Source organism: Lampetra fluviatilis, chromosome 60, assembly GCF_964198595.1.
Source record: "Lampetra fluviatilis chromosome 60, kcLamFluv1.1, whole genome shotgun sequence".
NCBI lineage: Eukaryota > Metazoa > Chordata > Hyperoartia > Petromyzontiformes > Petromyzontidae > Lampetra > Lampetra fluviatilis.
In genome coordinates, this window is record NC_136334.1 from 1,294,765 (window position 1) to 1,311,423 (window position 16,659).

General features: G+C 45.2%; 1 protein-coding gene across 1 annotated transcript in view; it reads left to right on the forward strand.

Annotated features, from left to right (window-relative positions):
• LOC144950930 (short transient receptor potential channel 7-like) overlaps nucleotides 1–16,191 on the forward strand; it is a 91,194-nt gene extending 75,003 nt beyond the window's left edge. The window contains exons 10-15 of the mRNA XM_078881110.1: nucleotides 5,636–5,831; nucleotides 7,352–7,573; nucleotides 12,421–12,443; nucleotides 14,273–14,333; nucleotides 14,894–14,969; nucleotides 15,697–16,191. Of these exons, the coding sequence (XP_078737236.1) occupies nucleotides 5,636–5,831; nucleotides 7,352–7,573; nucleotides 12,421–12,443; nucleotides 14,273–14,333; nucleotides 14,894–14,969; nucleotides 15,697–15,881 (763 nt within the window). The 3' untranslated portion in view covers nucleotides 15,882–16,191. The remainder of the gene's footprint in view (nucleotides 1–5,635; nucleotides 5,832–7,351; nucleotides 7,574–12,420; nucleotides 12,444–14,272; nucleotides 14,334–14,893; nucleotides 14,970–15,696) is intronic.
• The last annotated feature ends 468 nt before the right edge of the window (nucleotides 16,192–16,659 follow it).

Sequence of the window (16,659 nt, forward strand, 5' to 3'; positions counted from 1 at the left end):
CGCACCATACGCAGCCAACTGCACTAAACGGATGTGCGGCGGCAGGACAACAAACTAAACACAAACAGCAGTTCTAAAGAAATCTGTTTTAAAGTGAGTATAGTGTAGTGTATAGTAGTGTAGTGGATAGTAGTGTATAGTATAGTGTATTGTAGTGTATAGTGTAGTGCAGGGGTCCTCAAACTACGGCCCGCGGGCCACATGCGGCCCACCGAGGGCATTTATCCGGCCCATGGTCACTAATTGGGCTGCGCTGGTGAGCACTAATTGGGCTGCGCTGGTGAGCACTCATTGGGCTGCGATCTGTGAACAAAACTGCAGGTGTAATTAACTTTTTAATGGCACCCGCACCAGTGTGAGCCTGGGGTAAAAGCGGAGTTCCCCCAATCAGACTGCATTGATGGGCAGTGCAGTCTGTATGTCTCTGTGTGGGCAAAGTTATTGCTGGTACTGTATATTGTTTTTGTAGCGCTGTATATATATTGGTATTTTACTAATAGCAATTTTGACTCCCTAGGACACAATGATGTCAAGAAAGAGAAAAATTTACTCGGAGTGTAGGATATTCAAAAAACAGTGGACTTATGATTACTTTTTCATGCAGTACAAGGAAAGAGCTGTGTGTCTGATATGCCAGAATATAGTGTCTGTGTTCAAAGAATACAATTTACGTCGACACTATGAAACTCAACATAAAGATAAATATGATTGTTTGGTCGGAGAAGTGAGAAAAGATAAAATATTAAAACTGAAAAATACATTAACAACTCAGCAAAATACTTTTGTGAAGCAGAAGCAGCTAAATATTTCATCACTGCGAGCAAGTTTTCAAGTTGCCAAGCTAATAGTGTGCACTGGCAGACCATTCGTTGAGGGAGAATTTGTTAAAGAATGCCTTCTTTCTGTTGCCAAAGAGATGTGTCCAGAGAAGGCCGATTTATTTAGTACAGTGAGTCTTTCAGGACCTACAATTACACGGAGGATTGAAGAAATGGGAGACAATTTCCATCAGCATTTGCAAAACTCCACAAAAAAACTTTCCTATTTTTCCTTGGCACTCGACGAAAGCAATGATGTTCGTGATTCTGCACAACTTCTAATTTTTATTCGTGGGACGAATGACTATTTCAAAGTCACAGAAGAGCTTGCTGCACTGCAAAGCATCAAAGGAACAACTACAGGAGAGGATATCTATGCAAAGGTTTGCCAAACTGTGAATGGTTTGGAGCTGAACTGGGCTAAACTAGCCAGTGTGACAACTGATGGTGCTCCTAGCATGGTGGGGTCTAAGAAAGGAGTAATTGCTCGCATTAACCAAGAGATGGACAAACATAACCATTCTCGTCCAATAGCCATACACTGCCTCATCCACCAACAAGCGCTGTGTAGTAAATCACTGAAGTGGGACTCTGTTAACTCATTAGAGCTCATGCACTAAACCACAGACAATTTCAGGAATTTCTGTCTGAGCTAAATGTTGATTATGAAGATGTTCTGTACCACACAGACGTCCGTTGGCTGAGTCGAGGGAGAGTTTTGAAACGTTTCTATGACTTACTTCCACAGATTACAGCTTTTCTGTTTTCAAAAAACAAAGAAGTACCAGAGCTCAATGATGCAGAATGGAAATGGCACCTTGCCTTTCTGACAAATGTAACAGAGCTACTCAACAGTTTCAATGTGCAACTTCAAGGAAAGGGGAAGCTCATCTGTGATGTGCAATCACATGTCAAAGCATTTGAAGTAAAATTAGGCCTCCTCATCAAACAAGTGAAGGAGGAAAACTTCTGCCATCTCCTCACAACTCAAAATCTGTTAGCGGAAAAACCATTGGTTGCATTCCCAAACAAAACATGTGTGGATTCACTGGAAAAATTGCAAAAGGAGTTCCAATTTAGATTTAAAGAGCTTCATCTCCATGAACAGGACATACAGCTTTTCCGTAACCCATTTTCTATTGACATTGAAAATGTGGATACAATTTACCAAATAGAACTGGCTGAACTGCAGAATTGTGACTCTCTGAAAGACGCATTCAAGTCAAGCAGCCTTCATAATTTCTATGCATTTCTCCCCTCTGAGACATATCCTCATCTCAGGAACCATGCACTCAAAATGGCAACCATCTTTGGCAGCGCTTATGTCTGTGAACAAACTTTTTCCAGAATGAAACATTTGAAATCTCCAACCAGATCTAGACTAACGGATGCACACTTGCATCACTTGTTACGACTAGCAGTGACAAATATGGAACCGGACATTGACCATCTCATTAGCCAAAAGCAGGCCCATAGTTCCCATTGAAATACTGGCAAGTTTGTTGATTTAACTTTACTTGTTCTTCATTTTAAATATTGTATTTGTTCCCGTTTTGTTTCTTCACTTCAAAATAAGATATATGCAGTGTGCATAGGAATTTGTTCATAGTTTTTTTTAACTATAGTCCGGCCCTCCAACGGTCTGAGGGACAGTGAACTGGCCCCCTGTTTAAAAAGTTTGAGGACCCCTGGTGTAGTGTATAGCATAGTGTGTATAGTCTATAGTGCAGTGTATAGTATAGTACGTATGTTGAACTTCTTTCGCACCATACATTGCCAACCGTGCTCATCGGCGGTCCGGGGGAAGGACGACAAATTAACACAGAAAAAGCAGCTCATAAGAAATTAGTTTTCAATTTAGTACACTGGTATATTTTTAGTACACTGGTATATATAGTAAAGTGCATAGTGTAGTGTACAGCGCATTGTCGTAGATAGTGTAGTGTATGATAGTGTAGTGTATAGTGTAGTATGTATGTATGTTCAACTTATTTCGCACCGTATGTTGCCAACCGCGTAAATCTGAGTTGCGGGGGAAGGACAACAAACTAAACACAAAAAGCAGCTCTACAGAAATGAGTTTTCAAACTACATGATTTTAAAGTGCATAGCTCCAGCGGCTTCCTAATATTGGAAGGAAGAGCATTCCAGGCGGCCGCAGAAGCACATCCGAAAGCCAAAACACGCCGCTGCTGCGAGGATGACCACAGGAGTTCGCGTGATGAACCATCATTGGGCTAATCGAGAGACAAGCATCAGCGTGGCCTCTCCGTGATTATGAAATGCTCGTCCCGTGGGCGTCTGTGTCTGTGCGTGCGCGTGAGATTTAAGGTGGGGAGCGGCAGTGTAGTGGTTAACGCTACGCTGCGCAATGAATCCGGCACCCCGAGTTCGATTCCCGCTCACGGCCAACACCAGTGACGATTATGTCAACTGGTCCTGGGCCTCCCCTAGGTCGACTTAGCCTCAAATGAGTAACTGGTGGGGTGTGTAAATATCGCCACTGGGGAGATAAAGGCGGCCGGGCGTGGTCCTGGCCAACCACCCTCTCCTGTTCCGTTCCGGCCCTCATAAGTGCTGCTCGCTAACAGCACTTGCCCCTACAGTCTGTTGAAACTATATGGGTGATCTTTGCCTTGCCTTTGTGAGATTTAAGATGTGGATGTGTGAACAAAAAAACTAATTTCTGCAATGAGTGCGGTTCCCTCCGAGGGCACATTCATTATTTGCAACTCAGGGCCTACGGCAATGACTGCACTAAACTTCCACAGTAACTGGATGGCATTGCGACCAATTTGTTTTGCTTGCAGGAAGCTTTGATAAAGTCTGCCATCAAGTCCTAGGAGGGTTTCGGCAATTTTGTATTTCTCAGTACCGCTTTGTAATTTCCTCACAATGTTTTTGCATGGTTAAAAAAAATCTGACATTAAGCTCCGTCTGTGACCCATTTTCTCGCCAAAATGGTGGCACAAACGATCTCAAAGTGGCCACATTACAATTCCCCCAATGCATCATATCGTGGAGAGTTCTCAAAAGTATAAACGGTTAAATAAGGTTTTTTCTATGGATTACGTAATAAATCAAATTTTGCAAAATTGGTCGACATATTTTCATTGCATAATTAAAATTAACTTTCTTTTAATATGAATATTAATCCACCAATGGGTGGAGGCTACTCCAAGCCATGTCTTTCATGGCTTTTTTTGGGGCCATGCTTCACCACGCTGGTCATTGCGGCTCAGCGAAGGTTGTTGAACTCGGATTACCGGATTCGTAGCGCGCCACAGCAACCGCTGTACCACAATTTAAAAATAGGTAACTTTATTCAACCTTTAAAGTCTTAATCACATTTTTAATAATCCATTTGTGTTTCCCCAACGGCCACATTTATTGTGTTGTTGTCCTTCCCCGCAACTCCCATTAGCACGGTTGGCTAAGTACAGTGCGAACGAAGTTCAACATACATACTGCCCATAGACTAACACTACTCGTAGACTCACACTACCCATAGTCTCAACACTGCACATAGACTCAACACTACCCATCGACTAACGATACCCATAGACTCAACACTACCCATAGGCTCAACACTGCCCATAGACTCAACACTACCCATAGACTCAATACTACCCATAGACTAACACTGCACCTCCGATGAGCGGGGTTGGCTACGTACGGTGTGAAGGAAGTTCAACGTATATATACACACAAATTACCCGCAATACAGCCCACCTCATCCAAATATCAGAAGCGAAGGAGAGTTGAGCCTGGCGGGTGCTTGGATGGACAACCACGATGCATTATAGGCTGCTGGGCTCTGTGGAAGGCAATGCAATTGACCAGACCTCAGGCCGGTTAAATCAAGGCCCTCTAGGCTGGTTTATTGGTTAAATGTATGTATGTAATCTTGAACTTCGTTTGCACCGTACATAGCCAACCGTGCTGTGAGGAGAACCGTGCTAAATCAAGGACATTTAACCGAGGCATATTTATGTTGATAAACTGACAACCATGTACTTATATACTTTATTTGATTTTATCTCGTGACTTGCTTATCTTTCCTATACTTTGTACCCCTATGGTGTTTTTATATTGTTTGTTGTAACTTACTGACCCGCCCCTTACTGGACATCGGTAGAAAAGAGCTTTGTATTTCAACGGATTCTTCCAGGCGAAATAAAAAAAAAATCTGAATGATTCTGAAGACCACGTGACCACCATGCATCAGCACCACGTGACCACGGCTGTGGGTCTACGTAGTGACCATCAGTGGGCATTGCAATGAAACCCATGGTTTATTATTTTCTCATTATTACACCCGCGCCACTGGTATACAGAAGGTCGTGGGTTCGATCCTGACCCTAACACCTGCTGTATATTTGGAGTTTGCGGTGTCTTCCTCTCCCCCTTGGTCGCGTGGATTTTTTTCTCCGGGTACTCTGGTTTTTCCCTCCACATTTAGAATCAACATCATGCGTTTAAGAGTATTTGGCCGTTATAAATGTCCACGTTTTAAGCCGCTTCTCTTAGCCATAATTTGTGACGGCCAGGTCGCTTATGAAAAAGAACTGTATATAGCTCAGCGGGCCATGCGTGTGGTAGTTTTATTTTATCTATGCACCCCATGTGGGTAAGTGGCAGGAGGTCTCTCGTCCAGCCGTGTATTGACCGTATCGTATCAGACTCCGTGCCCCATGCTGCTGCAATTCCCTTGGCCCCCCGGGAAATGTTGACGTTTTTCCCCCCCCCCCCGCTTTTACCCCCCCCCCATCCCCCCCCCCCCCCACCGATCATTTGCGCCGCACCAACGCGCGTAGAGTTGAGGAAAGCTTCAAGACCCTCTTCTGGTCGATCTTCGGCCTCTCCGAGGTGGCTTCGGTCGTCATCAACTACAACCACAAGTTCATCGAGAACATCGGCTACATCCTCTACGGGGTCTACAACGTCACCATGGTGGTGGTTCTGCTCAACATGCTCATCGCCATGATCAACAGCTCCTACCAGGAGATCGAGGTGAGGAATGTGGGGGGCGGAGAATGTTGCCTTCCATAATAGAGGTTTTTTTAGTTAGATCGCGTAAATATATAAATGTGTCGTTAAAACCCGCCACCACCCGACAAAGCCAACTAGTAAGGGTTGTCACGTAAACAGAACATGCCAATTCGTCACTAGTACAGCACACCGGTGTGTTGGAGAGCCAAGCCACAACATTTACAACCTTACTAGTTAGCTGTGTCGGGTGTTGGTGGGTTGTAACGACACATTTATATATTTACGCGATCTAACCCAAAAAAAACTTAACTATTATGGATGATATTGGTTGCGAAAGCCTACGTGTTAAATGTTGCCTTCACGTCAACAAAATATATATAGAGAGAGCTTGCAGTTGTTAAATTAAGATGTACAGTCGATCACCGATTATCCGGTGGAGCGATTATCCGGCTTCCAACTTTATCCGGCGGTCCCGGGCCGATCCAGTGAAACCGACAACAAACCGCTCCAAAGGCTGTAACCGAGTCTGACAATCGGCACCGTGTGTGTGACAAAAAAAAAGGAGCTGCGCTTGATTTCAGCGTCAAATAGTATATACGGTACATTATACACTACATACACCTTGAACAATGACAATACTGCACGTGTCTACATCTTTCATGACTTATAACGACGGTGATAAAAACAATACAGACGGTGAGATCTGGCAAAAAAAGTGCGTTGTGTTATTCGGCGTTCGCCGGAGCACCGCTCTCAAGGCTGCATCAGTCCGGCGATCGTCAAACTCGAGTGGTTGTGTTGAAACAAGAGCTTAGCGGCGCTACGTACATCACACCCCATGATGCGGAGTCTTCGAGATCGGAGTGGTAAGTACGGTACAGTAAATACAGTCACTTTTCACAATAGGATATTTATTTTTGTCTGTTAATTTATTGCCATTTTAATATCGTAAAAAAATTGAAAACACAAAAAACACATACACACAACACCTAAAACATAACGCCTTTCAAGAACGTGCAGAAAGCCACCGGATAATCGATGATCTCCTGTAATAACATAATCGTCAGCCAGAGGGCAATGCAGCAAGAGCCCATTGTTGCACTGCACGGTAATCATTCCGGTTTACGTCGCGGATGCCTTCTTGAACGGTGCGACGAATGTATGTCTGTACGGATGTTGAACTTCTTTCGCACCGTACTTAGACAACCATGCTATTTGGAGGTAAGGCCCACTGAGATACGTAGATATTTTTCAGAAGCGGCCTGGCTATCACAGAGAGACTCATTGACTCGCCTCAAATGAGTACCTGGTGCGGAGTGTAAACACATCGCCACTGGGGAGACAAAGGCGGCCGGGCTTGGTGCTGGCCAACCCACCCTCTCGTGTGCCACAGTGCCGGCCTTCATAGGTGCTGCGACTCGCTACCAGTACTTGCCCCAACAGTCTGTCACAGGCTGCGCCGGGGATATTTGTCTGTGTGCGTCTAAAAAAATATGTATTTGACAGTCGTTCTCATGCCGAAAAAAATACTTCACCGGCAGGACGATTCGGACGTGGAGTGGAAGTTCGCTCGCGCCAAGCTCTGGATCTCATACTTCGAGCAGGGCCGCACGTTGCCCGTGCCCTTCAACCTCGTGCCCAGCCCCAAGTCGGCCGTGCAGCTGCTGTTGGCAGCGGTGCGCGCCCTCGGCCGCCTGTGCCGCTGGCGCGAGCACAAGGGCAAGCTGGACGTGGAGATGGACATGCTGGACGCCAAGGCCAAGGTGCGTTCGCTCGCGCCGCGCGCACATACCGTGTGCGCACGCGGCTCTTCCCGGGCTGTGGATCGTGGACACGTGCCGGTGGCCGTGAGGCCATGAGGAGTGCTCAGCGGAACTGGAGCAGATACATCGGTTTTGTTTTGTACGCGTGCACGTTGAAATCCTTTCCAACGGTGCTTATTGGTAGTGCAGGGGGAAGGACAACATACGAAACAAAACTGTTCTAAAGAAATTAATTTGTCAATCTCGATTATTTAAAAGTGCATAGCTCCCAGTGGCTTCCTAATGTCAGAAGGAAGAGCGTTCCAGACGGCCGCAGAAGCGTATCTGAAAGCGCAGCGATTCGGTTACTGTCTTTGTTCAACCGCCGGCCAAAAGCCCCCACTGCGAGGATGACTGGAGCCCGCGTGATGGTAATTTATGTTCCTTGACGAGATCAGCAAATATATTGCTGCTCGTTTGTGGCAAGCACTTTGTGTGTGATGATTGCGACCTTACAATGTGTTTGTTCGGCAACCGGAAGCCAATGCAGCTCGACAAGCACTGGACGGACACGGTCGTATCTTGCAGTATCCGTCACGACAAGTGGCAAAGATTGTTCTACACGCTGCAGCTTGCTAAGGTTTTTTCCAGCTGTCCCGTAGAGTAGTGAATTGCAATATGTGGGGTGGCAGGGGAGAGCTTTCCAAATGCTCTTTAATCATTTATGACGTGAGGATGTTTTGAGGGTTGCCAAGGTTGCGCGTGTCCAGAGAGATCGGGAAACTGCTGCAAAATTGGCATGCAATCGCTCAAAATGAAGTCCTTAATTTCAGCTGGAAAAGGTCCGGAAGACTGTGCCGGGAATTATTTTGGCACGCCGCATCCACCTGGCGGGCCTATAGAAATGAAGATTACAGCAATGCAGGGTACAAATAACAAAGGATTATATTTTGGATAGGCATAACCTGTGCTCAGCGGTAGTGCCCTTTGGTAATAATCCCTCACTGCAAGTGAGCAAGCCTCGGAGCGTTTCAGAATATATTGAGAGAGGAAAAATGTTTAATCCTTGGAGCGTTACAGAAAATGTTCAGAGACAAATTAATCCCTGGTGACAGGGAAATATTGAGGGCTGGAATAATGTAGGAGCTTTCGGGGCTGTAGGCCATGGTCATGGATTCTGAGGGAGCTACCAAATGTATACAGAAATATTAAAACATTAATAATGATTGAAATGTAATACTGGAGCACAGAGTGGTCTCCAGTTTACGATGGTCCGATTTGCGACAATCCACATACAGTATTACGTTTATACTACTAAACTAAACTATCCGACACGATTCCCAAACGTATATTTGAACGGAGCCATTCTGCATTCCGGTTTTCCGACATCACCCAGCGTTTTCGAGCATTTAGTTATTCTCGAGTTGTTTTGTGTGGACGACTTTTACCTCTTCATAAACCCCGCTAAATAAAAACGGCTGATAAATACGAAAAAGAAGAGAAAAAAGACACACCGGCAAGTGACGTCTCTCCTGTTTCGACCGTCTATGGCAATGTCGTTATTCTTCACCTGGGGTGCACGCACCCCCTGGGAGTGCGAGATGCCCTTTCTGGGGGTGCGAGACACAGCCAAATTTCTTCCCGAAGGTAAATCATCGAAAACACAAATTAAGCACGGGCACGTAAGTACAACTGCTTTGTTTCATCAAACCCTGTGTATTTCTTAATATTATACTTTTTTTACTTTTGAGAACCAAAGGGGTGCAATGCTAAGAACCGCTGGTCTATCGGAAAACAGGGGTCCTGATTTACGACAGCGAAGGGGTTTCCAGGATCGCATTGCGACGTCGTAAACAGCGGGGACCACTTGCTCTACGATAAATCCGCCCGCTAATTCGGCAATTGGAGCCGCAGCATTTTTAATAGCATCAGTGGTGCCCTGAATCTCCCACCCTCACAACACCGCTGTGAACCCAAGTTAATAGTTATTTAGAACTGTGTGGATGTTATTTTGTGCAGATGTGCACGCATGTTTGTTTGGCTACAGCTGTGTATCGTGTGTGCATGATTTGTCGTGCACAGGTGTGTGAGTGTGTGTATATGTGCATAGAGTTGGCCTTAAGAGATGATCGCTCACAACACATGAACTTATTTCTTTCGAACTGCATTTTGTGTTTAGTTTGTTGTCTTTCGCCCGCACCACAGATTAGCATGGTTGGATACGTACGGTGTGAAAAAAGTTCAAAATACTTCAGAATCAGAATATTTATTGATATTGGAAAAATCCGACGAGTTATAAAGCTTTTTTCCCCACAGATGTCCAGTAGGGGCGGATCAGAACATTACAACAACAAATACAATACAAAAACACGATAGGAGTGCAAAGTATAGGAAAGATAAACAAATCACTTCAGATATATATATGTAAATACAACTATCTTGTTTTATCTTAAAAGGTAAAGCCCACTGAGATATTGGCTTATTTTTTCAGAAACCACCTGGCCATCACAAACGATAACTCAACAAAGTGGCCCATCACGTGGACATTTATAGCAGCAAAATAATCTGAGCAACATGAACAGATGTTTTTTTCTCCAAATACACTTACTCAACGCGTGTGAGTAAATGTACTCGAAGTGTACGTGACCAAATTCTGATCCGAATGAGAGTTATTATCTCTCGATTTGAAGCTTTCGTGACTGCAATGATTCATATTCTTAGGTTTACTTGATACAGCTGTCGTGGCTGTGACGGTTCCACCTTAAGACGGAAGCTTGTGTTGCCTCAGAAACGTCGTGATTTTAATTTTATTTTACTTTTATTAATTTTAATTTTTTACCTATGTGACTTTACCGAAAAAACCTAACAATATTATTATGTCTCGCTCTCTCTCGAACTGCTCAATTACCGGTGGTTTCACTCGACAAGGGGTATAAAGGGTGAACCTGTGGCCTGGGACGCGGTTCCATTCCAAACCGGCCTACGGCCTCATGAAGCCTAACACTGCAGAACAGCCCGCATACAGTGAGGGAAAAAATAATTTGATCCCCTGCTGATTTTGTACGTTTGCCCACTAACAAAGAAATGATCAGTCTATAATTGTAATGGTAGGTTTATTTGAACAGTGAGAGATATAATAACAACAACAAAATCCAGAAAAACGCATGTCAAAAATGTTATAAATTGATTTGCATTTTAATGAGGGAAATAAGTATTTGACCCCCTCTCAATCAGAAAGATTTCTGGCTCCCAGGTGTCTTTTATACAGGTAACGAGCTGAGATTAGGAACACACTATTAAAGGGAGTGCTCCTAATCTCAGCTTGTTACCTGTATAAAAGACACCTGTTCACATAAGCAATCAATCAATCAGATTCCAAACTTTCCACCATGGCCAAGACCAAAGAACTCTCCAAGGATGTCAGGGACAAGATTGTAGACCTACACAAGGCTGGAATGGGCTACAAGACCATTGCCAAGCAGCTTGGTGAGAAGGTGACAACAGTTGGTGCGATTATTCGCAAATGGAAGAAACACAAAATAACTGTCAATCTCCCTCGGCCTGGGGATCCATGCAATGATCATGAGAACGGTGAGGAATCAGCCCAGAACTACACGGGAGGATCTTGTCAATTATCTCAAGGCAGCTGGGACCATAGTCACCAAGAAAACAGTTGGCAACACACTACGCCGTGAAGGACTGAAATCTTGCAGCGCCCACAAGATCCCCCTGCTCAAGAAAGCACATATACATGCCCGTCTGAAGTTTGCCAATGAACATCTGAATGATTCAGAGGACAACTGGGTGAAAGTGTTGTGGTCAGATGAGACCAAAATGGAGCTCTTTGGCATCAACTCAACTCGCCGTGTTTGGAGGAGGAGGAATGCTGCCTATGACCCCAAGAACACCATCCCCACCGTCAAACATGGAGGTGGAAACATTATGCTTTGGGGGTGTTTTTCTGCTAAGGGGACAGGACATCTTCACAGCATCAAAGGGACGATGGACGGGGCCATGTACCGTCAACTCTTGGGTGAGAACCTCCTTCCCTCTGCCAGGGCATTGAAAATGGGTCGTGGATGGGTATTCCAGCATGACAATGACCCAAAACATACGGCCAAGGCAACAAAGGAGTGGCTCAAGAAGAAGCAAATTAAGGTCCTGGAGTGGCCTAGCCAGTCTCCAGACCTTAATCCCATAGAAAATCTGTGGAGGGAGCTGAAGGTTCGAGTTGCCAAACGTCAGCCTCGAAACCTTAATGACTTGGAGAAGATCTGCAAAGAGGAGTGGGACAAAATCCCTCCTGAGATGTGTGCAAACCTGGTGGCCAACTACAAGAAACGTCTGACCTCTGTGATTGCCAACAAGGGTTTTGCCACCAAGTACTAAGTCATGTTTTGCAGAGGGGTTAAATACTTATTTCCCTCATTAAAATGCAAATCAATTTATAACATTTTTGACATGCGTTTTTCTGGATTTTTTTTGTTGTTATTCTGTCTGTCACTGTTCAAATAAACCTACCATTAAAATTATAGACTGATCATTTTTTTGTCAGTGGGCAAACGTACAAAATCATCAGGGGATCAAATACTTTTCCCTCACTGTATGTATGTATGTACAGGCACTCTTCTACTTACAAACAAGTTCGGTTCCAAAGGTCTGTTCGTAAGTCGATTTGTTCGTAAGTCCAACTTTACTCCTGTCGATTCCTAACGTGTTGTACGGCATGTGCACTAAACACGGGGAATGGCTTTAAAAGTTGTATAATCTCCTGTAGATGCCGTTGGTTCTTCAGGTTCTGCAGATGTACATGCAACCATTGCCACCTATTGCGCGGCGGTTGAACTTACGATTCTCGGTCCGAACAGCTGCAACTGGACATACGGAGCAGGTTTGTTCGTATCTCTGAAAGTTCGTAAGTCTAACGTTCGTAAGTAGAGAAGTCCCTATACTAATAGGGTTTTTCCCCTTTTTTTGGCAACAAAACTGACACCTTTTGCAAGGAATCATGTTTACATTAACCACAATACTTGCAGTCAAATGCAAACAAAAAACAATACTCTGGTAATTTATGCATTGTCTTTGAAACTGATTGGTCCACACCAGAGACAGCTTTCTTTGAAGCCTCGTCTCATATGGTGTTCGACCAGATGACGCCAAAAGGCGCACAGTTCAAGACAACGCACTACCAGAGTAATATGTTGAACGTATTTCACACCGTACACAGCCGACCGTGTAAATCGGAGGTGTGGGTGAAGGACAACAACACACAAAAACACATTTATAAAGAAATTCGTTTTCAATCTTCATTTAAAAGTGCATAGCTCCAGTTGCTTGATTTAAAGCTTTCTTGACTGCAGGAACTACTCTTTGGTTCTTTCGGTAAGGTCACATAGAAAGAAAATAAATTTAATAATAGAATACGACGTTTCGATTGCAAAACAAGCAGTCGTCATCAGGTAGAACTAAATTTGAGAAAGAGACAAAAAGCAGACACGGAGACACACAGACACGGAGACACAGACACGGAGACACACTGACAGACACACAAGCAGAGAGAGACAACACAGATACACACAGAGAGAGACACACAACATGGACACAGAGAGACCCAATGCCTCTGTGTCGTGGCCTTAAATAGAGAGAGAGGGTGGGGGGCAGAGAGAGGTGGGTCGGCTGGAGCAGAGAAATTACCATGTCAATGAGAGAGTTGTGTGGAAATCCACCCCTATTTAAGGCCACGACTAAGAGGCATTGGGTCTCTGTGTGTCTATGTTGTGTGTCTCTCTCTGTGTGTCTCTGTGTTGTCTCTTTCTGCTTGTGTGTCTCCGTGTCTGTGTTTTGTCTCTCTCTCAAATTTAGTTTTACCTGATTACGACTGCTTGTGTTGCAATCAAAACGTTGCATTCTATTATTTAATTTATTTTCTTCTACGTGACTTTACCGAAATAACCAAAGAGTAACTCCAGTTGCTTCTCCTAATAAATAGAACTCATCTGTGACTGCGAGCATCTTAGCCACAAAAATCGGGTACCAGAGGGAAATATGTTTGACCTTGCAACACCCTTGAAGTGAGAAAAGTGAGTGGGGTGTGCTACGAACTCGGCGACCCGGGTTCGATTCTCGCGCACGTCCAACACCAGTGACGATTATCTGAACCGGTCCTCCCCTAGCTCGACTCAGCCTCAAAATGAGTATCTGGTGTGGTGTGTAAACATCGCCACTAGGGAGACAAAGGCGGCCGGGCGTGGTGCTGGCCACCCACGCTCCCCGTGTACCGTTCCAGCCTTCATAGGTGCTCGCTAACAGCACTTGCCCCAACAGTCTGCTAAAGGCTGCACGGGGGATCTGTGTCTTTGGTTGCCCGCCAAAGGTGTCTGAAAGTCCGACTTGGCCCTAAGCAAGGAAAGAAATTCCCAACAATGGTCTACGGCCATACAGTTATAATCTTCACATACATACAGAGGATGCATCATTCCGTTGTTTTGAGTTCATCTCTCATCATTTTATTTAATGAGTGATCTAACTTCCTCTGTTGTATTCCGCCATTGCAAACCCGTCTTTTGAGCCGGACACCCTGTGTTTTAAAGGGCTCCATAGCTCGTCGTTGGGTTTGTCCAGCTTCAATCAAATTGTCTACGGCTACTGTCGACAGGTTGTGCGTCAATGGTTGTCCTATCATGAGTGTGTGCGAAATGTCATTCCTCAGGACCTGTATAGCCTGAGGAGCAACATGAACCGAAGCATGAACAGCATAGGTCAGCATCCCACCCGCTACCAGGTAAACACACACTTGCTCCACACGAAACGCTACGGTGGCGAGATGTTAATTCCCTCGCCTGGTATGCAGGAGGTCGTGGGTTCTATTCCGACCCTGACGCCTGTGTATTTGGAGTTTGCATGTTCTCCCCGTGGTTGCGTGGATTTTCCTCCGGGTTCTCCGGTTTTTCCTTTCAAATTTAGAATCAACATCACGCGTTTAGAGTATTTGGCTGCTATCAATTTCCACATGATAAACCACTTCGTTGAGCTATCATTTGTGATGGCTGGATCGCTCCTGCAAAAGAGCTACATAGCTCGGTGGGGCTTTACGTGGTAAACCATGATGCCATGGTTTGGTACGGATGGTGTTTGTTGTTGTAACGTTCTTATCCACCCCTACTGGACATCTGTGAAAAATAGCTTTATAGTTAATCGGATTCCTCTAGTATAAATACATCTTCTGATTCTGATATGCTCATAAATTATCTCAGCACGACAGCACAATTACAATGGCATTGCAGTATCAGGCAATGCGCAATGCTTGCTCGCGGTCACCCTTTCTCTCACGCTGTTCCGCAGCAAATCATGAAACGGCTCATCAAGAGGTATGTCTTGAAAGCCCAGTTCGACAAGGAGAACGACGAGGTCAACGAAGGTAACGGCCACATTCCATTAAAAACACTTTTTTTTAGTTACTGATGTTGCTGATGGTGGTGACGATTATTGCTCACAATGACGACGACGATGATGACGTTTTTAATGAACGTAAATTTAAATAGTATGAACCAACTGTGGCGCTTTCGAACCGAGGATGAAAGCACTGATTAGCAATCTCCGTCTGGTCTGTCCATCCAAAATGCGGGTGGGGGGCACAATAAGTTCTGTAAATGTAAACCAATGGGGAGTTCAACTTGAGTGTAAAGTTGTGTTGCTATCAGGGATTTTCCCCATTGATTAAAGAGGGTTTCCCAACACTTGAGAGACGTAAAATTTGCGCCAAAAAGGATTCGCCCTGGCATTGCGTGTGAGGTCATTGTGCGACACATCACACATGGGGAGCGGTAGTGAAGTGATTAGCGCGATTCGCTACAAACTCGGCGACCCGAGTTCGATTCCTGCTCACGGCCAACATCTGTGACGATTATCTGAACCGTTCCTGGGCCTCCCCTAGGTCGACTCAGCCTCAAATTAGTACCTGGAGCAATGTGTAAAACATCGCCACTGGGGAGACAAAGGCGACCGGGCGTGATGCTTACCACCCACTTGCCCCCTCATGTGCATTGCTGGCCTTTATAGGTGCTACTCGCTAACAGCACTTGCACCAATCGTATGTTCAGGCCACACAGGAAATCTTTATGTATGTGCCCGCGTGTCACTTGCAGGAGAGCTCAAGGACATCAAGCAGGACATCTCTAGCCTGCGCTATGAGCTCCTGGAGGAAAAGTCCCAGAATGCCGAGGACCTCGCCGCCATTATCCAGCAGCTCAGTGAAAAGTTCAACCTGGAGATCCCACAGCCGTCCGACAACGACGAGATGGACTTGGAGGAGAAAGACGTCAGGTTATAGCCCTTGGAGCTGTGGGTTCGTGGGGGAGGAGGTGGCGAAAGTCTCCCACTTAGGGCGGTGTGCGTGTGATTGACGTACAACGACAGAGGACGCGGGTGGGGGGGGTCAGCGGCGACCTTATCGTTGGTTTCTTTGCCGAGTAACAAGAGGACGAGTTGCTTGTGTGAAGCGGGCCACACTGAGCAGTCGTAAGGAGCCTAAAAGTAAAACGGGACGAGGACAACGCTGCTTGCACGTGCAAAACGTTTGCGTTTTCCATTCGAAAACGATGCCCCTCCCGCCCCCCCTCCCCCCCATCGTGTTCCCCGGTGTAAACGAAACAAAGAGAACATATACGTCGTAGCCTGATTACCACATCCGGTTGGCCATTTTTCTGCGTGGAATTACCAAAGCAGGCCGTCTGCTGTAATGTGGACGTTAAACAACAACAAAAAGACAGGGGTGATCGTTCATAAGGACGGGCTATTTGTGTGCTCATGCATTAAGCCCAAATCCCAAATGTGAAAGTTATAAGAAATTAAATTATATACAGTCGTCCCTCAGTTAACAGTGACGTTAACACTTTCATGTAACGGTAACGTGTTTATGTTGTGCACGCCAATTTTTGCCAATTCCAGCGCTCCTAAGTTAGGGCTGAGCCATGCCCTCAGCCAATTAGCAACTCTCATTTGCAAATGTTTAGACCTCGAATGGCTTTATGCTTAACATGTTTTCTGTTTTAACAGTGGAAACACTATTTTGGCAGTGGAAACACTTATAATTGAATTCGATTAACAGT